The 24,954-nt window shown below is 40.5% G+C and overlaps 1 protein-coding gene across 1 annotated transcript in view; it reads left to right on the forward strand.

Moving 5' to 3' along the window:
* UBE3D (ubiquitin protein ligase E3D) overlaps positions 1–9,308 on the forward strand; it is a 145,667-nt gene extending 136,359 nt beyond the window's left edge. The window contains exon 10 of the mRNA XM_036317523.1: positions 8,783–9,308. Coding sequence (XP_036173416.1) covers positions 8,783–8,803 — 21 coding nt within the window. The 3' untranslated portion in view covers positions 8,804–9,308. The remainder of the gene's footprint in view (positions 1–8,782) is intronic.
* Positions 9,309–24,954: the final 15,646 nt, after the last annotated feature.

The raw sequence follows: 24,954 nt of genomic DNA on the forward strand, positions 1-24,954 counted from the left end.
AATTATAGTTTTAGTCTAATGTATTGAGTGCCATTATGTATGTGTCTGGAAATTTTTCTATGGCATTTTGATTTTTTAAAAAGCCAGACTCTTTCTTCATTATTTACTTCATGGCAGTAAAAAAGCAAAAAAAAGTATGCTTCGCAGACTATTTAGAAGAAATACTTCATGTAGAACCTAAGAGCTAAGGTGCTATTGTGTGTAACCTACATGTTTAATGCCACGCTGTTAGCCCTCACCCTGGTAAATATAATGGGGCTATCGCACTATAGCCACCTGCTTCGGGACTCATTCCAATATTAACTTACTGGCTTACTCAGGTCATTCTACTGAGGAAGATGAGATCTCAGCGATATATTGACCAGAATGTCAATGTGAGCAAGACTTTAAATAAGCGGGGGTGAGGAGGGGTGGGGAGAGATTAACTGGGGAGTTTATATGTATATATGCCTAGCCCATGGACACAGACAGTAGTGTGGTGAAGGCCTAGGAGAGGTGGTGCAGGGAGGAGGGGGTCAATGGGGAGTAAAAAAGGGGGAACATCTGTGATACCCTCAACAATACAGAGAAATTTTAAAAAAGAATGCATCTCAAAGCTATACCTAGAGATAACTGGATTGAAGTAAGCTAGACAAGATCATTTGCCAAGTATTATGCCATGGTTTTTAGTTGAAATTTTTATTGACATAGTCGTAGATTTGCTTGTAGTTGTGAGAAATAATACAAAACATCCCTTGTATACTTTGCCCAGTTTCTCTTGGTGGAAACAGTTTTGCAGAACTACAGTACACTACCATAGCCAGGGTATTGACATGGTACAGTGCCTCTCACCTTACTCAGATTCCCTGGTTATACGTATTTGTGTGTGCACGTGTGCACGAGCGTATGAAGTTCTGAGATTGTATCACCTGTGCGTGTTTGTGTTTCTCCCACCACAATCAAGACACGACTAGTTCCATCCCTCCAGGTGCCCTTTTATAATCACACCCTCTCTCCCCTCCCCATCATCCCTCTCCCCTGGCAGCCACTACCTTGTCCTCTTTTGGGGAAGTTTTGTCATTTCACAAATGTTATATAAATGGAATTATACAGTATTGGACCTTGTGAGGCTGCTTTTTAAATTTAGCCTGGTTCCCTGGAGATGCTTCCAAGTTGTTGGACGTATCAACACTTTGCTGTTGGTTATTACGGGACAGTATTCTATGGTATGGTGTACCACTGTTGAACTGCTCACCTGGGCTGATTCCAGTTTTTGGCTATTAAAATAATGCTGCATGGACATTTGTGCACAGGTATTCCTGTGAACATAAAGATTTCACTTCTGGAATATATGTCCCAGGCTGCAATTGCTGTGTCATATAGTAACCGCATGTTTATTTTTAAAAGAAACTGCCAAATTGTTTCCTAGAATGTCTATACCATTTTATATTCCCCCAAGCAATGTTTAGGAGATTTGGTTTCTTTGCCAGCATTCGGTGCTATCACGGGAGACTTATTTTGAAGTCAAATTAATGACAGTTGTCTTTACCAGAATTAATCAAATAATTTTGCTGAAAAAACACACATGAAGTAACTAATTTAGAAAAGAAAACCACATCAGGACTTATCTACTCCCTGTCTCCACCCTTCCCAGTACCCCGCCCCCCGCTCCCCCGCCCCCAAACAAAAATTCATTCACTTAACTCTTAATAGACTAACTCTATAGTGTAGGTCAGTTTGATATTTGGACCCTTCAGTCTCTAGATAACTACCAAGGTCTCCCTTGGTAGACGTTGGGCCCAGCCTCCTTAGGAAATAGGGCTGGAAATCATTTGTTTCTGTCTGGGCCAGTGTCTTCAGTTTGCCCTGGTCTAGAAATCAAATCGCTGGGTTAGGAGTTAGAAGGCCTACGGTTGAGCCTCTCTTGTTATCAGCTGTGTTATTGTAAATAAGTCAGTTACCTTCTCTAAGTTTGCTCAGCTCTATCAAATGGTTGGCTCTCAAACTCTAGCATGAAGTAGAAGCCCCTAAGGGATCTATTAAGAAGCCAGTTGCAGGGCTCCACCCCTAGACTTTCTGATAGAGCAGGGCTAGAGCAGGGACAAGGATTTGCCTAGCAAATTCCCAGGTGATGCATTGACGTGGCAGGAAATGTCCATGAAAACCCTAGACTAGATTACACTAAAGTGCTTTGGGCCCAACAGTCAGCACCACCTTCTCCCCAAAAAAACCTTAAATTGGTTTTCCATTAAAAAAAATCATAGAAGAATATTCACTGTCATGGGAAGATTATCCCAACATATTATTAGGTTCCAACAAGAAGCTATTAGTATACATTACAGAACAACATCTATAGAAATGTTCAGTTATACATAGAAAGTAAAAGTCTAGAAAGATATACCCAAAATATTAGTAGTTGTTATTGCTGAGTAATGGAGTTTCAAAGTTTTTCTTTTTTTGTGTGCTTTTCTGTGTTTTCTAATTTTGTCTATAATTCATATATTTATAAATCAGTTGTTAAAACAAACAAAATACAGTGAACAATACAAATCTTCATTTCTGTAAGCAGTACAAGTCTTGATTTCATAGTAAGTGTTTCTCTCAGTTGTAATCATTGCAGTAAAAAACTTGTTGAATACCCACCAACAGTAGTCTGTTCAGGTATGAGATACAGTTGTCTGGGACAGTTTGCAGGAGCAGCTATGATCCTCCTTCACCCTTTCTCCTAAAAAGTGTGGTTGATCACCTTTGCCATTCTTCCTGCCTGACAGAGCTCTGCACTCACGCACTGAATAGTCCTGGCCCCGGACCGCTCGTTACAGCCTCTCGTTGCTGCCTGTGTAATGTTTTCATGGCACTTCCCCCACTGCTAACTGGGATTCCCAGCCATAACCTCACCAGCTAGTCCCTCCTCCATCCTTGACAGGGAGGCAGAAAGAATGTCTTTATCTGAATGAAGCAAGATTCTTCCTTGGTTATGTCTCTGTTAGAAGAATGAATATTTGCAACTAAAATAGGAGTTTAAAAATATCACTGAAATAAATCTGTTTAGATGACAAAAACCACTCATCTGCTATGGAAAGCTGTGGGTTCATGTCCCCTCCTGGATTCTCAGATTGCACTGTTATCCGAGATATGTTGTCTTCTTCAACATCCATGCTTCCCAGCCTTAAGGTAGATGAGCGTGAGCAAAGCTTCCTTGGAATATTGTTTATTAAAACAGTTTGCTGCTAAATTTTTTAATCAGTTGATACTGTAGAAAAACACCTTTTCATTTCTGAACTCTATTTCTGAGTAAACGTATTTGGTCCGAGACCTGTCGCCAGTAGGGCAGTGCAGTGCTGATTTTCAAAGCACCCTTCTCGTCCCGAGCTGTGGTGCCGCCGTTCCCGCTGCCAGCTCCCGCAGGAGGACATTCCATGGGAATGAGAAATTAAAAGGACATTTTGATTTATGAGTGACAGTGTATTTACTGTGGTAGCACTGTATTATAGTATGCGTTTTAACACCCACTCATAAATAGAATTATTTCCTTTAACAAGTATGTGTTGTGCTCGAGGCAGTGTATCTTCACGTAACACCTAAAGACGGTTGTCATATAAACATTTGCCCCACGGGTTTGCCGTCATTACCCAAGTTACTGGGTTTGCTTCATGTACTTGGGAGTTTTGGTGATCGCACCAGGCCTGCCTGTTCACTGCAACAGCACCAGCCAGTGCCCACATTCCTCTCCGTAATCCATTTATTCTGAAAGAAGTGATGAGAAGTTTATGTCTAGAACTTAAATGCTTTGTTGAAGAATAGGATCGAGACCCAGGCACAGTGGCATTTTTCCACATTTCAGCCCCATCTAGAGATAAAAAGGCTCCGTCCTCTTCTCTTTCTCCCACACACACACATCTCCCTGCTGGCCCTTCTCCCACTGCTGGCTTTTGACCTAGATGTCCACTAGCAAACATAACTGTGCTTCGTTTAATTGGTTCCCAGGAAGATGAAAATCAACAGGCGTTTTATTTGCACGTGAATCATCACAGTGCATCCATGGCTTAAATAAAAGGTAATGGTTGACGTTCGTTTGTAGTCAGCCACCTTACTTCTTTCTCTCCTGCTTCCTAAAGGCTCGTACAGGACTTGTGCAGGAACTCTGGAGTTGGGGAGCTGAGGGGGCAGCACTGATGTTCCCTTCATGCCACATTTCTGTCCGCGGTTTAGTACGCACACAACTGTCAGTTTAAAGGGAGAGGAGTTTTCCCCTCACTGTGTTGCTTCTCACATCTTTTGTTCCATCCTTCCGGTTTGCTGCTAATTCATTTAGCACGTCTGTTTTATTGTCTCTCCTTGCCAACACAGTAGTAGTAGTAGTAGTAGTAGTAGTAGTAGTAGTAGTAGTAGTAGAGTCATAACTACCTTTTTCAGGATACTGCCTCTGAAATCTCACTCCCTTTTATAACTCAAGAGTAGTCTTTTTTCTGCCAGCAGGCATAAAGCATCTGTCTTAAACTCGTGGCATCTAATTAGAATCATCTCTTTGCTGGACTGCCTCCCCACTTGTGTGTTAGCACCTTGTAGGAACGCCTTCTGAGTGTGCTCTGTGATGGGACAGTCACTGGCATGTAGAAGGTACTTAATGTTGGGTGAACTGAGTGAACAGAGCCAGCCTGCCTACCCGAGAAAGCAATATCTTACATTGTTTATCCAACTCAAAAAGTTCAGTCCAGGTGTCAGCAGCACGGGCCTGAGTGGTGCTGAGTTAGTGAGTCAAAATAGCTTAATCCCAATGTTCCTTAAGATGCCAAATTTATAAATGCTTGACAAAATTTATTTTTATATTTATATCTATGTGATTTATTTACATGTGAATCATCACAGTGCATCCATGGCTGAGATACAAGGTAAAGGTTGAAACTAATTTGTATTTTCATATTGATTTTATTTTATAAATGAAATTTGATCCTAGAAACTTTAGTTTATAATACAAAGTGTACACTCTCTTTTCCTATTACAGAACATAACTGAACAGGAGCCATGCTGAGACAACAATACATATTTAAAGCATAGTTTTAAATACCTACTTTTTTAAGTCTACAGTACCCTTTAAGAGGAACAGTTGTCTATGGTTATGCTACTTATTCTAAAGAGTCTTTTCTAGAGCCTGCAATTATTACGAAGCTCACATTTTCCAGTATTTCACAATTACATCTGTCTTATTTAGCATACCCTAAAACGGTTATGTAGCTTTTTATAAAAAGCTAATTTTATCTTCTGCAGCCTGCCTTGACAGCGTACCTTTCTATTGATTGAAATTCTAAATCTGTGCTGAGGAATAGAATTTCATAATATACATTTGTTAACGAAGATAAGAGAACATCAAAATGTGTTTAACATGAACGTATTGAAGCATTCTAAACTTAACATTTGATCAGCTGTTCCATCGGCCTGGCCCTGTCTGTTGTGGTTTAAGAAGATTGTTTGTAGATGATGACTCAAAGCAGAGACCTTTATTTAGATGTCTTCACTCTCTCATCCTTTCCATTCCCAAGTGTCCAAATTCAGGGAACAGGGCGGGGTCAGACCTCACAGCCAACATGGAAGAGTCCTGTCTTTCCTAGTTTTTAATAATTACTTATACTTTTGTAACTGTATATTTCAGAAATGTAGCAGTGGGGCCTGAAGCTGTAACTGTACTGATATCCTCTGAAAAGCTTTAAAACTTTTGCTTTGGGGAATAAAACCAAAAAATAAAAATAAAAGATGAAATACAGAGATTTTTCTCAGTGTTGTGGAACAAAATAAAATTATCCTCTCTTACAATAAATGGCAGTTAGGGAAAGCAATTTCTCCTGTCATGGTTAAAAGCTAGGAACACAAAATCAGCATTTGAAATGATAACCCACAGTGTTTTAAATAAAGACACTAAAATGCATTGTACATTATCTGTTTCCGAGGATGATTGCATACGCTTGTTATTGAGTCCAGCAAAAAATACAGAATGTACTTGGCAGGTGGAACTATAAAAACCAGGGATGAAAAAAGACATATTAGGTCGAATTTTAAAGTTTTCTTTTCTGAGGGGGCTCTATTTCTGGTTACTTAATTTAGTCTGCTCAGCCTTTTATGTATTTGTTCATAGCCACAGGCATGCAAAAGAAAATAAATCTTTGGTATTTGAAGCAATAATGAAGATTAAAGGCCCCTAAACCTCTGCAGTTTTATCTCATTCAATGGAAAAAGCATAAATTAGGAATCGAAGTTTCTTCCGAAGCCCATCCTTGATACTTCATAGCTTTGTATCCTGAGCAAGTCACTGAATTTTTCTGAGCTCGTTTCTTCACTTGTACAGCAACGTCAAATGCCTGATTTATTTAAGTCACGGGACTGTGCTGAGGATGAGAGGAGTCAAAATAGGCTTCATATAAAGTGTTTTACAAGTTCCAGGAAGGTCCTGCTATAATTCCCATTTTGCAGATTGGAAAAAGGCTGAGAGAGGCTAACAAACTTGTGGAAGGTCACCCAGCTAGTAAATGTGAGAGCTAATACTAAAGTCCTATGTCTAAATTACAGCATTTTCCAACATTGGCACTATTGATTGGGGGGAGGGGGGCGTGACTGATAATTTGTTCATGGGGGTGAGGGGTGCCCTGTGCATTAGTGGATGTGTAGCAGCATTCCTATCTTCTATCCCCTAGATGCCAATAGCATCCCATAAGTTGTGACAATCAAAAATGTTCTCAGACCTTGCCACATGTCACCTGGCAGGCAAAATCACCCAACATTGAGAAGCACTGGTCTATGTGATTCCAGAGCTAAAGTTCTTTTTTTTTTTTTTTTTTTTTTTTTAAATATATTTTATTGATTTTTTACAGAGAGGAAGGGAGAGAGACAGAGAGTTAGAAACATCGATGAGAGAGAAACATCGACCAGCTGCCTCCCGCACATCCCCCACTGGGGATGTGCCCGCAACCCCGGCACATGCCCCTGACCGGAATCGAACCGGGACCCCTCAGTCCGCAGGCCGACGCTCCATCCACTGAGCCAAACCGGTTTCGGCATAAAGTTCTTAACCACTTTTAGGATGACACTAGTGCCCTAGTGCACATTAAAAGGAAATTAATTAGAAGAAATATTGTAATATCACTGTTCGCCCTTTCTTTATAATAGAAGCGTCAACCAAATTCATGATCGACAATGACAGACGAAACACATGCATGTGATTGGCACCATCAAGAGCTTTATATGTATCACTCGTGCGCCAGTCAACATTTATTTTTAAATTGCTGGTGCGCATCATATGTACTGGCTGGTAGGTCGGTTGGTTGGATGGACAGATGGATGGTCGGTCACGTAGCCTTTTATATATATAGATTTATCAGTGTCATTGTTATTCTGAGTAGTTCCTGATTAGAATACTTCATAACAGCAGTTTTCAGAATTAAAAATGAAATAACTAGTTTCATTCCTCATCGGGCTGGCATTGTCTTCTTTTGTAAGGCCTTTGTAAATTTCTTATAGGCACACCATCGACAGCAAGCCAGAAGTCGGACTCAACAGCCCCTAAATTCCCTTGCCCTGTAATTCTGTGATCATTCCCTAAGGTTCCCAGCTGGTCTCTCTTGAACAGCCCCTTCTCATCTGAAATGTTTATGGACTCCTAATATCAGTTATCATCTGAGAAGCCAGAGAGAGAAACACATGCATTTTCATAACTATTACCTCATTTAATTTTCACAATAAGCCATTGAGGTTTGTAACAGCTGTTCGTGTTTACATTTTGTTTAAGAATCTTAACCTTTCTTCTTTGCCTGCTCCTTCAACTTTGGTGTACTCATTGCAGAACTTGATATAGAGACTCAGCAGGAAGTTGATATGGAAACTCAGCAGGTGCCTTTCTTACCAGCACTGCATGAAGAGGAACATCCTTCTGAATTACTCAACATAAAGCAGATGCTTTCTGCCCTGCATGATTCTTTTCCCTTCCACCTAACAAGCGTCATTAAATGCATGCCTCCTCTGGCTGTGTTCGGGGACTTAAGAACCACTAAGAGTGGAGCGCTGTTACTTCTGTTGCTTACTCTTTCCCCCCAGAAAGGCCTAGGTTGACCTTCTCAACTGTCTCATACTTCCTGGTCTTTATCTCTGATCTACATCCCATCTCTGCCTGATACTGGCACAGTCCCCAATTTATTATCACCCCTGAACCAAAACTTTCTAAACAGTTATGATTGACTTTATGATGTTTGTTTCTGTGTTATGTAAAATGATTGTGAAATTAGATGCATTTGATCTGGGCCTTATTAAATAGTCAGAACATGTCTTGTGCCTAGGCCTGTATGAATGAAAAAATTTTAAAACACTGAGTTTTAGGATTGATCGCTGCTGATGACTGAGTGTGGTTAAAAACATTGGCATGACCTGAGGAGAAGCTGGTATAGTTGCCGAGAGTGACAAGGAGCTGGACTTGCCCAGGGATCTTTAGGACGCAGAATTCTGCTTGTGGGAGGTCTGAGCAGCTATTTGAACCAATGGGAAAGAGACCTGAGGTTACTTCACAACAATACAACTTTAGTGTCAATTAAAACTTTTATTTTTTTCTTTAAAGTGTATGCGAATCATTTAAATTACTCTATGATTCATTTTAGAAGGACTAATTGGCTCCTTCTGTAAAATGATAATGTCTGGCCAAAGAATCTTTTTAGATCAACATGCGTCCTTATTGACCACACTTACCTGGTTCTGATTTGATGTGCATCAGCCATTTCATCATGTTAGATAAGTAAAGCGCTGGGGGGTTTTCTTCCTTTTCCAGGTGGCCTTTTTGAAGATGTAACCGTGGGAGCCGAAGCCTTCCTCTGCACAGCACGGAGCACATGGGAGGCCGGCAGTCAGCCCAGGGAGCAGTGATTACAGACAAGAGCCCGAGCCCTGCAGTGGAGTTTGAGTGTTACCTGCATATATTCTCTAAACTTCAACTCTGTGAAAGACCAAGGTGGTGAAGGAAGTCACCGTCGCAGGTTGAGTTAAGTGTAGAAGTTCAGTCCCTATTTCCACAGAGAAGAACATCCAAATGTGTGCTGTGTCAGACCACCGGGAAGGCTGCGAGCTAGCGGAGACCCGTCTGTCCAGAGCGGAATGCAGAGGGACTTCGCTGCTGGAATTGTGTTAACTGCCATAAATCTTTGGAAATAAACTTTCAAAGAACTTCTCAGGTTCCTTTAAAACAATTTTTTTAAAACGAAAATATCTAATTTTGCATACCTTATTTAGAGGAGATGCTCAATAAATAAATGTTTGTTGAATAAATGATGATCAAATTAAAGGTTTTCCCACTTATGAAAACCTGCCTGTATTCCCTTTGTTCTTTATTTCCTTTACCAATATTATTGCAAATCAGTATATAGACCTCACTGGCATCCTGGTACAGAGTGGTCAAAACCCTCATGTGCCCAAGCAGGGGGTGAAGAGGTCATTGAATGAGAATGATAGAGCGAGCGCAGCCAGCTCCTGAGTTTACAGCAAAGGTTGGAGACTTGCCTATTCTCACGAAGTAGGAGCGAAGCCCGGACCAGAGCCAGCTCCTCCTTTCCCACTCCCCCCTCAGGAGGACGGGCTCTGGGTCTGCAGCTCTGATTGCTGCTTATCGAGCCTCTTAGCCTTCATCCCAACCCACAGACCACCAGTACCTTTTATTTGAAAGCCCTGAGTTTTCTGTCCCCTAATTTCCTAACTTAACACAGGGGTCACTGGCACTGTGATTTGGTGAAACTTTCATGACATCTTCTTCCTTGTAGTTTAACCAAAACATTTGTCCTGCCAGCGATCAGTGGTCTAGCACTCAAATCCATCACTGGTGGGCTAACATAGGAATAAAACTCATCAGTTTAATCTGGTGGAGTCATTTTTAAGCACAGTTTGAAACATTGAAGTCCTTAGTAATATGTCCAAGACTCCCAGCCATAAAGGAGAATTTGGCTTCACTCACGCTACTAAACTCCCAAACCCCATGCTGACTTTTTATGCTTTAGATTGCTCTCTGTCCTCTGTTGGTAGAGAGCAAGGTTTCTCAGCCTGGGCTCTACTTACATTTTGGACCAGATAATTCTTTTATTTATTTATTTTTAGTGTTGCTTTCTTTTTTAAAAATTTATCTTTACTATTGAAAGTATTACAGATGTCCCCCGTTTTTCCCCCTTGACCTGCTCCCTCCCAGTCCCTATCCCTCCTCCCCCCCCCCCCCCCCCCCCGCAGGCCTTCACTATTGTCTGTGTTCATGGGTTATGCGTATCCTATTTAATAAAAGGCTAATATGCGAATCAACCAAAAGGCAGAATGTCCTGTTGCTATGACATGCACTGACCACCAGGGGGCAGACGCTCAACACAGGAACTGCCCGCTGGTGGTCAGTGCGCTCCCACAGTGGGAGTGCTGCTAGGCCAGAAGCTGGGCTCATGGCTGGTGAGCGCAGAGGTGTTGGCGGGAGCCTCTCCCGCCTTCATGGCAGCGCTAAGGAGCAGTGAGCTGAGCAAGGAGCAGCAAGCAGGCGGGCAGTAAGGAGCAGGGAGTCCCGGACTGCAAGAGGGCACAGGCCGGCCTGAGGGACAAACGCCCCCCCCCCCCAACCCCAGTGCACAAATTTTGTGCACTAGGCCTCTAGTATGCATATAAGTTCATTGGTTAATGGGCCAGATAATTCTTTGTTGTGGGAGACTGTCCTGTGCTGTTGGGAAAAAATGTTTTTTGTCCTATACCCTCCTAGGTTCAATGGCTGGAGCTTACAACTCAAACTGATAAAAAGACATATTAACAGAAAAAGAAAGTTTAATCACATACATCTGCACAGGAGTTTCAAAAGAAATGAGGCTCTAAGAAGTGACTAGAGGATTCAGGTTTATATACCATCATAGGCTAAACAAAGAAAAGGGAGGTTTGAGCTCCTAGGCAGGGAGAAGCAAGTCATAGGAGGGTGAGAGGAGGAGATGTTGGTTACTGAGGATTGACTTACAGTGCAGGCGAGGGTTTCTCAGATGATGAGAGTTGTCTCCAGAAGTAGCTCTCTTTCCTGGTGCAGAGTGGTCTTTACAAATGGAAATTTTCCGTATAAATGTAAATATACTTTACAAAAGGGGAAATTCATACTGTGTTTTTTGGCTGTTAGGGGAGGTAAAAAGCTTTTCCTGCTTCTGCTGGTTCTCAGTTCTTTAGCTCAAAATAATGTTTATGCCAACTAATGCTTATGGCATATTTTGGGGTGACATTCGAGTCCCCTTCAGTGCATTGGAGGATGTTTAGCAGCAGCCCCCTCCCCAAGCTGTGACAACAAAACGTGTCTGCAAACATTGCCCTTCGTGGCGAAATCAAGCCAGTTGAGAACCACTGCTATAGCAGATATGTCTGAGAAACAAGATTTGGTGACTGATGGGGTTCAGGGAAGGCTTCGAGCTAGTGGAATTTCAATTTTTTAACATGACCTTTTCTCCTTTCCTTTTGATTCAACTGGCCTCATCCCAGCAGCCTGTCTCACCTGCCTCCTCCCTTGCAGGACCACCTCCTAATCATTAAGCCCTCTTAGGAAGGAAGCCTCTGGTCTGTTTTCCTCAGAGACAGTTTCAGTCAAACTAGAGATAGCATCTAGGCCTCAGTTGTTTCCGCTCCAGGCCCAGAAAAGCAGTGAAACCATGGTGATACCATGGCTGACACAGGACCAGGCGCACTGATCAACTATCCCCTACCCTAGCCTTGACCAGTCAGTAGCGACCATTGCCGTACTCCCTTAGTCACCATGATTAATGATGCCTATATAACCCGTCCCCTGGAAGCCAGGTCTTCGAGCATTAGCTCACTGGGCTCCTGCTTGGGCCACTTCCTAAAAATAAACCCTCACTTTCTTTGCTGCGAACTCCTGTTCTTGCCTTATTGGGCTTTGATGCACACAGGCAAACAGACCTCCTTTAGTCCAGTAACAATATGCCATTTGGCATATTTCTGTTTTGACTTAAAGTTACTTAAGAAGTGGGCAGTGCAAGAAGGGCATTCTGACCCTCCTTTGTTCTCCTGAAATAAGTCTCCCATGTGAAAGGTCTACTCCCTGTACCAGGAGGTAGAAAGACTTCCTCATCACCAGAGAGAGGGAATTCTGGACCAAAAACCCTGCATAAACAAACCGTGTTGCTTTTTTTCTAATTTACTATCCCAAGCACAAACCCTTTGTCTTGTCAGTTCTTCACAAATATATTGTTTCTTTGTCTAAAAGGTATAAAAGTGGTGTTTGGTTACTTCTTTGAGTCTCATATTTCTATGTGCTCCCATACATATAAATTTAAATGTTTGTGGGATTTTTTTTCTTTTGTTAATATCTTACATCATTTTAATTGTTGGGTGAGCCAAAGAGCCTAGTAGGGGGGAAAAAAAAGTTTTCCTCCCCACCAATTTCCTGTAGTTATGTATTGCCAATGGTGCAGCCATTACAAAATCTGAGACATTTTCTAGCATGTGGCCAGGTTTAAGTATACTATTGTTTTCACAAATGAATGCTGATGAATAACTTTGTGTGTGAATATTTTTTAGGAGTTCAGTTTGTATTGATCTAATTTTGGAGACTAGAATAAATTAGATGAAGCAGAGTTCAGCCAGTGCATAAAATATAATGTTATTCTGAGACAGTTTTTTTTTTTTCTCTAGAAAAGAAAGACATCATTACCATACTAGTATTTGCCTACACTTTAGATGGTGCAGGTGCTCATGATTCAACAGATAATGTTGCAGCCCTAACTGGTTTGGCTCAGTGGATAGAGCGTCGACCTGCGGACTAAAGGGTCCCAGGTTCAATTCCCGTCAAGGGCATGTACCTTGGTTGCGGGCACATTCCCAATAGGGGGTGTGCAGGAGGCAGCTGATTGATGTTTCTCTCTCATTGATGTTTCTAACTCTCTATCCCTCTCCCTTCCTCTCTGTAAAAAATCAATAAAATATTTAAAAAAAAAAAAAGATAATGTTGCAGAAGACCCCAGAAAAACCAAGCAATGCTTTGAAGAAGTGGAGAAACACTGTTTTAATTACACCGCGGACTCCGGGAAATAATTTCCAAATCAGAGTACGGAAACATGCAGGGGCCTTCATTTTATATCTCCCTGTGGTCTTTGTCCTGCAAATATGGATTATGCTTCTGGTCCTTTTCGAGGGCTTTGAAAGAAGGCCCTCAGGTGTTGGGGGTCTCCAGGCCATATCTGATGGTCTGGCCTGGCGCGCAGGGGATAACACTCTCCCTCCGGGCAGTGCACTGTTCACAGGTTTATGGCCTCTGTAACAGGTGCTGCAAGACCAGTTTCTGGGAAGGAGGTAATGACTTAATTATAGGTTAGCTTGCTGGCATGGATTCCAATTGCTAGCCCCCCAAATATCAGGACTATATTTGAATTAGCCCTTTTTAGCCTTCTCAATAACTCTACCACTCAGCCCAACTAGAAAAATATTCGAATTTCCTAACCTTGTCTCTCTAAGTCAAGTAGAGTCTAATGCAGTTAGACCCCCTTAGCTCTGTCTGGGGTCTTAAGGAAGAACAAGCCAATGAGACTTAAGTCCAGCTCCCTTTTTATTCTTTTTATTTTTTTAGTATTGATTTGATAGAGAGAGGGGGAGAGAGATAGAAACATCAAGGAGAGAGAAACATCAACATTGATCTGCTGCCTCCTGCAGACACCTCTACAGGGAACTGAGCCCACACTCAACCACTGAGCCACACTGGCCAGGCAGTCCAGCTGCTTTCTACTGGCACAGATGAAGTGGTTGTGAGAAGCTTTGAGGGAGGGCCAGGAGTAGGAGGAGCTCACATACACGGGACAGATTTCTGACTACAGAATGCAGTTACTATGTGTGAAATTGTACGTAACATGCACTTAGAATCTTGTCATGGTGAAGTTCTCAAGCTCAGCAGGCCTTTATTGGTTCTAAGCCAGTCTCAGAGTGAGCTGTTAACATCTAGTGTCTAGTCACTGGGGTAGAGAGATTACATGAGGGTAACATGTCTGAACCTGAGAGTCTACTTAATGGCCACAGGGAATGGGGAAAGAGGGGAAATGGAACCCTTTCTATTTTTTGTCTAAGTAAAGAGAAAATTGCTCTCGCTCCCTCTCTTTCTCTTTGCCTTCCTTCACCAAGAGAGCAACGTGGAGACAGAGATATCCAGCATTAAAAATATTTAAATTTAGTTAAAACACATTAGGAGGGCTAGAGAGAATAAACAGGCAGTGCAATCAATGTTGGCCCTTGGAAGTCATTCTACATTAGCTTCCTGTGTTTTGTGAATATAATTCCAGAATCTATTCAGTAATATTCCTTGATAATGGTACCACAGAATTTGGATATACCATTAGAGGCTATCAAGGATGAGAGGCATAGCAAAACACCACCAAATCCATTTTTTATATCTCTAAAAACTTAAACCCAATTAAATTAAATAAGTGGTTAGTTATTTATTAACTCACTATGTCACTTAAATAACTGGTCCTGTGAACTTATTCTCACTTAGTATAATTACAGCACATAGATCCAGTTGAAAACTTCTACTGGCTATTTATTTTGGCAAACCAATTCCTTAACCTTTGTTACTTAATGTGTATTTATGGAAGAACTGCTACATGCCAGGGATAGTTAATCAACTCTGCAGATAGAACCAATAAACAAAGTGCCTCCCACATGGAGCTTACATTCTCATGGGGAGGGCACAAACAGAAATATGTATTTTATTATAAAATACTCTAACATCATAATATGACTTATGAAAATAATAAGTACAATATGAAAAAGCTGGGTAAAGGGAGGTGTGCTGTTTCAGACAAGAAGCCTAAATTGAGCTTAGACTAGATGTATAGTCATGGTACCATACATGGTCACAATATTTCAACTCCATCCAGAGTACTAGGGAGATACATTACTAAATGCCAACACATTGAGTAGAAGCCACAACCTTACATCATTTTGCCAAAAGTAGCTTGACTAAACAAAGATACACCAGTATTAGCAAAGCTTGTTTGATTCTATTCATTACGGAAAACCTGACTAGAACCAGGCACTCAGATGTCATTGCCTTGCACTCACCACTTTGGTAATTAAGCCCCATCAGTAACCTCTAGAGCAGTGGTTCTCATCCTTCCTAATGCCGCGACCCTTTAATACAGTTCCTCATGTTGTGATGACCCCCAACCATAAAATTATTTTCGTTGCTACTTCATAACTGTAATTTTGCTACTATTATGAATCGTAATGTAAATATCTGATATGCAGGATGTATATTCATTGTTACAAATTGAACATAATTAAAGCATAGTGATTAATCACTAAACAATATGTAATTATATATGTGTTTTCCGATGGTCTTAGACGACCCCTGTGAAAGGGTCGTTCGACCCCCAGAGGGGTCGCAACCCACAGGTTGAGAACCGCTGCCCTAGAGTAAAAAGTGCGGACAAGGTTAGATGGTTTTGCATGATAAATAAAGCCAGCCTAGTTGTTGTCCCGGAACATTTGTTCTCAGTATATAACAAAGATCAATTGGGACCCACTTTTCATTATAATTCAGGAATGCAGGGATGACTTCTACATATTAGTCTGTACTTAGAAAATCATTAACATTTATCTTATACATCAGAGGGGTGGTTTCCACTAATTGCTTTTCTAAGAGTTCTACACATTCTTAAATTGTCCTAAATACTCATGAGCACTTGGTGTGACAATATAGCAATTTCTTTGTTCACCTTTTGAGGGATGGTTCAGCTTTCATCTACTGAACCAGAGCTTAAGTGGGGGGGGTGGGGGGGGGTGGAGGGGGGTATGGGAGGAAGTTACCTGTAAATAAGTTATTTTAAGAGGTATTCTCTAGTTTTAAGAAAAGTGACAGAGAAATACTTGGCTCAAAACAACATTTTTAGAAGCATCCAACCTGTACTGTTGTTCTTTTACAATATGGCTCCATTTGCATTCAGGAATAGACTAAGCCAAGTTCTTTTCAGTCCTGTTATAGATAAATTAGAAAGCCCATTTTCAGGGCCCCACATTCCTAGGGCCCTTTGGCCGCAGACATAATAAACAGAGTGCAGGATTTGTGTCCTAGCTCTGCCTCTTCGTAGACCCACTTGTGACCTACCACAGCCTTTCTGGTCTGAATGGAAACTAATGACAAGATGACTGCATTTTCATTATTCATCTTTCTCCCCAACTGTCCACAGCCTGGTTAGTTTCTTTCTATAAATCTTTCAATATTTTTATTTGCTCTCTTAATACTTTATGGATGAAAACTTTTTTCTCTATTTTATTGGAGGCAAAGAGAGAGAGAAACTTTTATTGCCATAATTTATTTATATGTTCTATTAGTATAATGGTTGCAAATTTCAATACATCTATCAAAAAGACCAAAATCAGGAACACTATAGTGAGCACCTTCATTTAATACAGTCACAGAAGTATATTGGCCTATTTGGATGCCTATTTGAGTTTCTGGATGAACCTTTCCTAAACTCAAAAAACTAGGACTGTTGCCCTTTGTCCTGAGGAGACCATGGCAGGCTTAAGCTGGGAAAGGAATTGTAGAAACAAAGCACTTTATAAGTGCACATGTAATAATGGAATCTCTACTTCACGGATTCTTAGGAAACCAGTGCTTGGGAATAGGAAACAGATCTTTCTAACCTATAGCTCCCCTAACATTCCCCAACCCCTCCCCAGCCCTTCCTGTTGAATACTATCTCTAAGAAAATGAGCCAGAAGTGCCAGCCTTGGTTACTCCTGTACTCCCTTCCAGAATCAGAATCAAGACTTAGGGGTTGGTAACTTGTATGGCCTCTTCACTTGAAACTTTCTCCTCATAGGAGGATGACTATCAGAATTAGTCATTATTAGTCCATTGATAGATGAATGGGTGAAAAAGATGTGGTATATGTACACAAAATGGAATATTACTCAGCAATAAAAAATAATGAAGTCCAGCCATCTGCAATAACATGGATGGACCTAGAGGGTATTATGCTAAGTGAAATAAGCCAGACAGAGAAAGACAAATACTAGCTCGGCCAGTGTGGCTCAGTGGTTGAGTGTTGACCCATGAACCAGGAGATTGTGGTTCGATTCCCTGTCTGGGCACATGACCAGGCTGTGGGCTTGAATTATCTCCCTCTCCCTTCCTCTCTCAAATCAATAAAAATATTTTTTTAAAAAGAAAGACAAATACTGCATTTCATTTATATGTGAAATTAAAAATTTTTAAAACAAACAAATGAAACAAAAACAGACTCATAGAAACAAAGAACAAACTGATGAGTGCCAAAAGGAAGGGGAGTGGAGGGATGGGTGAAAAGGTGAAGGGGAATATGGTCAATAATATTGTGATGGCTTTTCATAGTGACAGGTTAACAGATTTAGTTGGTGATTACATTGTAAGATATATAAATGTCAAAACACTATGTTGTACACCCAAAACTAATATAGCCTTGTATGTCAACTATACTTTAATAATAAAAAGACTACAGACCTAAAAAAATATTAATCATCACTAGTTTTATGTTCCATAGTGTATATTAGACTTATACTTTCTGAAAAATAAGTTACTCAGTCATATCTTCTCCCTCCTCCCCCAAATATTCTGAATAATAAACTCAACAAAGGGCACTATACATTTTTTCAAAGTTACATTTGATTATAAAATGTAATGTAAATGTTAAGAAAGAATTCTTGAGGTAAGGTAACAAAGGAATTGAAATAAAATTTCACCTTTTAGTTCAATAAAATCTGAGAAGTAATGATGTTAAGAAGATGAGAAAAATTGGCCAAGGTTCTTCCTCATCTAGCACAGGCAGAAGATGTTGTTTTATTGTTGATATTAAGAAAAAATAAGTTTTTTATATATATTTTAATTTAAAGAAATCAGTAAGTTGGAAAGGTATGTGTTAGAAATCACTAGGAGAAACAAAGAAAATTTGATCAATAAAATACATTTTCTATATAAACTTCCAAGCCTGTGATAACTGTTCAAGGCAATTTTAGAAGAGCCTGTTTCAATACATGTGTTTGTTTCTCTGATTTAGTCTATCAAGACAAGGATGTTCTCTAAATTAAGGTTGTTGCCTATTGAACATTTGGTGGTTGTATTCCTTACACAGTCAAGAAAGTCATTGGAACTTGTTTTGATGGAATTAAAATTGAGAATGGAGGTGAGAAAAACACCTGGGAAGAGAACCCTACAAGCCGTGAGTGATGATACCAAACCACTGATATGGACCTCAACAGTTGTAGGGGTCCAAAGATGCCCTTCCAGTGAATGTGGTCAGAGAAGTGGTCCTTGTTCAGATGGGGCAGGATTTAATGTGGGCTTTAAACGATCTTTACGCTTTGGGAAGACAGGAAGAACAATAAATAGCATTTCAAAATGAAGAGAACATGGTGCTAGATTGGAGGAATTGAGACAGGACAGTGACTAGGATAGAAAAGAGTTTTCATCAGAATGTGAAAGGCACATGAAACCAGAGAAACTTGTCCTTCCTTTTGACTTCTCAGGGATCAAGCACAACATGTACAGAAAGCACATTTTTCTTTTGTGCCTGAGGTCCTCCTGAGCGCTAGGATTTAGACGCAGTGGTTAAGAGCGATAGGGCTCTGCTGGCAGACTGCCTGGTTTGAAATGTCGCCTACCTGTGCAATCTAAGCAAGTTCCTTAAACTCATCTTTAAAATGAAGTTTAAAAAATGGCATCTATCTCATAGGGGTTTTGAGTATTACATGGTTTCATGCATGCACAGTGTTGAGAACAGTGCCTGGCACATGGCGCAGGGTATATTTTAGTTATAGTTATCCTATGAATTTGCTGTTCCTTGCCACTCCTCTTCCCTTTGCCCATGAAATTTATTTTCTGAGATTTTTAAGCAGGGGAAGGACACGAAGAAAGTGATGCATTAGAAAAATTAATCTGATGGCAGACCACAAGGTAGACTGAGAAGAAGAAAGGAAGAGCTATTACAAAACAAGAAGAGGTTTTCCAGTTCCCAGAACTGTCAAAGAATGTCTTGACCAAATGCCTTTGCAGTGCGTTTTCCTATTCTGCTTTTAAATCTTTTTGAAGGCCATTAAAAGTACAATAGGATCCATACTTTTCCACTTGCAGTCAGCTTTGATCTAACATGGGACAGGGTAACACATTGTAAGCATTTTCACAAAGACCTTTTAAAATGAGTTCTTTTTCAAAGTCCTCTCTTGAGAGCAGAAAAGCCTTCCCAAAAATCTTTAAATGAGGAAAGGAATTCAGCCCAGAGGTTTCTGACTGTGATCCTACAGGGATGCACTCTGGACAAAAGTTCAATTTACCTTTCATATAGTTTCCAAAAGTACCAGGAATCCCTGTTCGTTTCTCAGTGTCACTGGTTCTCAGGAGAACAAGGTAGCGTCTTCACTTCCCTTATAATCTTAATTCCCTTGTGTTTTTTCCCCTCACTTATTTCAGAATTATGCTGTAGGGTCACAGAAATATAAAATATGAATATTTGGCCAGAAAGAGTGCAGATGGGAAAGAAGTTGTGGGAAATGTTACTAAATTTCAGATAGATGATCACTTTTCTTCCGAGAGACTAATCAGTGTATAGTTGAAATGAACTAGCACCTAATGTTTGAGTAACCCATGTTTATATAGTCTAGGTCAGGGGTCCTCAAACTTTTTAAACAGGGGGCCAGTTCACTGTCCCTCAGACCGTTGGAGGGCTGGACTATAGTTTAAAAAAAAAAACTATGAACAAATTCCTATGCACACTACACATATCTTATTTTGAAGTAAAAAAACAAAACAGGAACAAATACAATATTTGTATTTGCATGTGGCCCGCGGGCTGTAGTTTGAGGACCCCTGGTCTAGGTAGTCCACTCCAGCATTGGGGAATAGATAGGTGGGGTCAGATGAGCAGAAATAAATCATATTTTTTCCAGTGCCCTTGGGGGTGCTCATAAGTATGACCTGCTATTTATCATCATCTATCCCATGGCATCTGCCATTTCCTTCTTATTTTATTTTATTTTATTTTATTTTATTTTATTTTATTTTATTTTATTTTTTATGCAGCATCAATTGGTGCTGGTGATCACCACTGCTAAGATGTGCACAGTGGGGCTGTTCTGTGATATGTGGTGCCTCTCCTTCCCAGATGCTACCAATGGAGCAAAAGGGTGGGATAGTCTTAGAAACTTGGATAAGCCAAAGTTGCACTGTACTGTGCAGAAATAGGGAGAATGTTGATTCTCTCCACTTTGTGTCACACTTATGAGTTGATCTCACAACAGTGTTTCCCTGCACCCCAGGGTCTGTTATTATGGAGTTTTTAGTAAAATTTGCTTTATCAATTTTTAAAATTTGAAATTCCTATCCCAGCCCAGTGGGCTAGACAAATTTTGAGTACTCTATGATAAAATGCCTTTTTTTGAATCCAGTCCATGTGCAGAAGTCTCTCTTTTTTCACATGAGTTTCTCCCAGGAAGTCTCTTGGTCCCTCATACAAACAGACTCAAGCCAAAAATTCCAGATGTCAGCACTATTTGGGTTCAAGCTGGAACTCCAAACACATTTATATTTTTGACGATCCTACTTTTAAAGAACTGCTTAACATAAGCATTCACCTTTTTTTAATGTTTAAGTTTTCAAGCAGTTATATTGAATTACTATATTTGTGGCCATAGTTATAGTGAAAGTTTGTTACATTCAGTGGATTTTTCAAATATATCCTGTCCTAGAAAAGCTGTCTTCTTTATATCTTAGGTCATTCAATATTATTTTACAGAGAAAATTGATCTGAAGCAATACTTTCATGTGAAGTTCCCAACTGAACTTCAGGATCAATTTAAAATGATTCTTATATTTTATTTTGTGTAATAAAATTAAGCAACAGTTGAACTTTTGAAGGGCGAGAACCCCTTGAGGGCACATCCAATGTTTTATTCATCTTCTTAACCCTGTGCCTAGCATAATGCCTGATGCAGAGAATGCATTCAATAAGTATTGGCTTCATTAATTACTCTGTTGGGGACATTAATATTGGAAACCTAGAAAAGTTGGATCAATAGGGCATGATCGATTTGAGTCAATCTATTCTTACAAAATGTTTATGCATCTCTCTGACTATTAAAAGTTTCTACATCCTTCCAGTTTTATTTCCTCTCAGAAACATATTTCTTATCAGTCCCAGCTCAGAAATATATATTTTTTGAAAAAATATTTTTCAAAAGTAAAATTATTAAGTCTTTGGTCCTGTTGGAAATGCAGTGAGGATATTTACCTATGGCCATAAAATGCAAATGAAAAGTCAGCCTTGATGGCCTTAGATGAATGTAATAACCAGATTCACAAATCCATTCTGTGTCCTGACTCTTTCCTGTTCTGCCTTGGAAACTTTGGGTAAAGTGGCACTTTATCTCTTATTAATTCCAAAGATGACAGACACAGGATTTCATTGTCTAGTTAGTGGAAGCTGCGTTCTCTGATTAGCCGCCTTGCCCTTTTTGAAGCTTTGATTTATTGGGGCAGAGCAAGCACGGGCTTTTGTATGTGCTGAAAGGAAACTAGGGTAAGGAATAATTTATAGTTCTCTTTTTGCAGCTGAAAAAAAATAAAGGTTACTTTCATTATATTGCTATAGAAACTGTTCTAAAACAAAAGAAAGATACTGTATGTAATAAGACCCATTGAATGACATTGAGATACTATTTCAGTTAACTTTAAAAAAATTGTTAAAATCATATTTTGAAGCAGAATGGCCCTTCTGAACTCTTATCTTAATTTCACAGAGAACAGTGTCTCTTCCAATTTGGCATCTGGGCTGTGCAGAGTAGCATTTCTGCAGCTCCCAGGCAACTTACATTTGGCAAAACGAAGCCTAAGTGGGAGGTAGCAGGGAGAAACTGGCTGGTAGCACTTCTCATCTGGGAAGAGGCTGCCAAAGAGGACTCCAAAGTAGAAGTGCCAAGGAAAAGGTTCTCAACTACACACACACACACACACACACACACCCGGTAACAAATGTTCTACATTACCAGATTTGTTGGGGCTTCCCAAGCTTTTGTGTTTCTCCTATTTATATTTGATAAAGCCTGTTTTTTGGCAAGATGTTTTGCAACATGAGCCTCACAGAATCAGAGCATTTTCTGTAACAGAATAAGGTCTGTACTTCCCTTTTCCAGCCAGCCAAGACTGTTTAATCATCTCAGTGAGTGTGCAAACTCTCCCAGTATGGTGGATAATTCCAAATTCCAACCCTGGCTCCAAGAGTCAAGAGCAGCTAGGATTTCAAGATCTTGAGTAGAGAGTAGGGATGAATCCTATTGTTGGATGGATTGAGGTGAGGGTCGGAGAGCATTCTAATCAGAGAACAGCATCAGGGGTAAATGATGGGTTTGTTTGGGAATGATAAGTCATCTGGTTTACTAACAGATAACGCTTTTAGGCACTTACAATGATGCCAGCCACTAACTCATTTATTTGTCAAAACAACATTATATAGAAGATACTTCCATCATCACCATTTTATAGTTGAGGAAACCGAGGCTTAGAGAAATCCAATGACCTACTCAAGGTCATACAGCTAGAGAGTGACAGAGCTAGTACTTGACTCTAGCTTGGTCAGATCCAGAACATGAGCTCTTAACCATGGTGCTTTCTGTAACCTTTCAGTTATGACAAGAAGAGGGTCTTTCTCAAGGAGGGGAGGGATAGTGGAGAAGTGACTGATAATCTGGAAACTGTAGAGCATTCAGCCTCTTTTTCTAATAGCTTACTGGATATCTCCACAAGAAATAGTGTCTGCCCTTCAAATACAACTGGTCTAAAAACTAAGCTCATTATCATCTCCATCTTTCTGGACAGCCCTCCCCTACAGTCATACCAGGGTTACAGCATCATCACAATACCCTCAGGCATTGCAATCACAGCCTTTGGAGTCAACGTGCACTGTCCCACTCAGTTCTCCTCCTCTGTAAGTCTCTCCCTCCAACCTCTTGTTCTACTCCAGTTGCGGTTGCTCTGCTTCCCACCCTCACTAGTCTCACCTAGGCTGGTACAAACATCTATTAATAGAAGTATCTTTCCCAGTATGTTCATTGCAGCATTATTTACTATAGCCAAGTTCTGGAAATAGCCCAAGTGCCCATCCGTAGATAAGTGGATAAAAAATCTGTGGTATATTTACACAGTGGAGCACTGCACAGCCATAAAAAAGAAGGAAATTACCTTTGGTGACAGCATGGATAGATCTGCAGATTATTATGCTAAGTGAAGTAAGCCAGTCAGAGAAAGGCAGATACCATATGACCCCACTCATTTGTAGAATCTAATGAATGAAATAAACTGATGAACAAAATAGAAACAGAGGCATGGATACATGGAACAGAATGACAGTTGCCAGAGGGGAGGGAAGAGGTGGGGACTGGATGAAAGAAAGTGAAGGGATTAGCCAAAGAATATATATATGTATATGTATATATATGCACACATAATACATAGACATAGACAACAGTGTGTGATAGCCTTTCTCTCTACCTCCACCTTGCGCCCGGTGCATTTTGCAGAGGTCAGCTAGAAAATTTTAGAAACCAGGGAACAAACATGTTACTTTTCCTCAAAGTGTCATGACTCCCTACAGAATCGCCTGCAGAATTCTGGACAGAATTTCAGCCTGGCTTTCCAGACTCTCCATGATGAGGTCCCAATCTACCTTCCCAGCCTTACCCTGTCCACAACTCCTTACTGATGTTAACCTTCTGAGACCACTGGCCAGACTTTCCAGTGACCTGCCTTAATACTCTCTAGCTTCCACTTCACCCCTTGTTAATGAATTGCCCCTCCTTGGAACACCCCATCCAACTTGTTAAAGCCTTTCCTCATTCTCCCAGATCAAAGTAGTTATCCCCATACAAGTTCTCCAACAGTGTTTGGTTTATACCTCACACTTCAGATTCTTTCATCCCCTGCATTGCATCATAGGCTTTTGAGTTTAAGACTTTCTCTCAATTAGGTCACAAGCCCTTTATGGTAAAGGACACTGTCTTACTCGTCATGTGATTCTACTACTTACTAGTAAATTCATTGAAATGATTATGCTGAAATAAAGACATGCTTACTTGTTTCTGAGTAGAGGCTATCTTTCAGAAACCGGTCTCTTTCTTCTCTAAGCCAGAGGATCATCTTTGAAAATAGGCCATCCTTGAGGGAGTTGGTGGTTATGAAGCCACATGAGGCAGAATGGCTTATAAACATACTCAAAGTTTTCATCACATAAAGCCCAAAACAGGTGAATTCATTGAAATGCAGGAAGAATGAGTTTATAGATTTACAAAATTTTAAAAATTTTTTATTCATTTTTAGAGAGAGAGGAAGGGAAAGGGAGAAGAACAATGTAAGAACAAAACATTGATGGGCTGCCTCCTTTATACCCCCTACTGGGGATTGAGCTCATACTCCGGGCATACCCCTGACTGGGAATTAAACTGGCAACAAGACCATGCCCAACCAACTGAGCCACGTGGACCAGGGCAATTTGCATATTCTTTTTTTGTTGTTAAATATCCTCACCTGAGAATATTTTTTCCATTGCTTTTTAGTGAAAGTGGAAGGGAAGGAGGGGGAGAGAGTGAGAGAGAGAGAGAGAGAGAAATATATATTTGAGGGAGATACATTGATTGGTTGCCTCCCATACGCACCAGGACCGGGTGGGAATGAACCTGCAACCCAGGTAAGTGCCCCTTACCAGGAATCGAACCCATGATCCTTTGATGTACCAGCCAACACTCTACTACTGAGCTACACTGGCCAGGCCAGTGTTGGCATATTCTTAATGTGGAATATCTTTTCATAAAAAAGAGAGAGTCGCCAAAACCGGTTTGGCTCAGTGGATGGAGCGTCGGCCTGGCCTGCGGACTGAAGGGTCCCGGGTTCGATTCCAATCAGGGGCATGTGCCTGGGTTGCGGGC

This window comes from Myotis myotis, unplaced genomic scaffold (genome assembly GCF_014108235.1).
Source record: "Myotis myotis isolate mMyoMyo1 unplaced genomic scaffold, mMyoMyo1.p scaffold_m19_p_7, whole genome shotgun sequence".
Taxonomy (NCBI): domain Eukaryota; kingdom Metazoa; phylum Chordata; class Mammalia; order Chiroptera; family Vespertilionidae; genus Myotis; species Myotis myotis.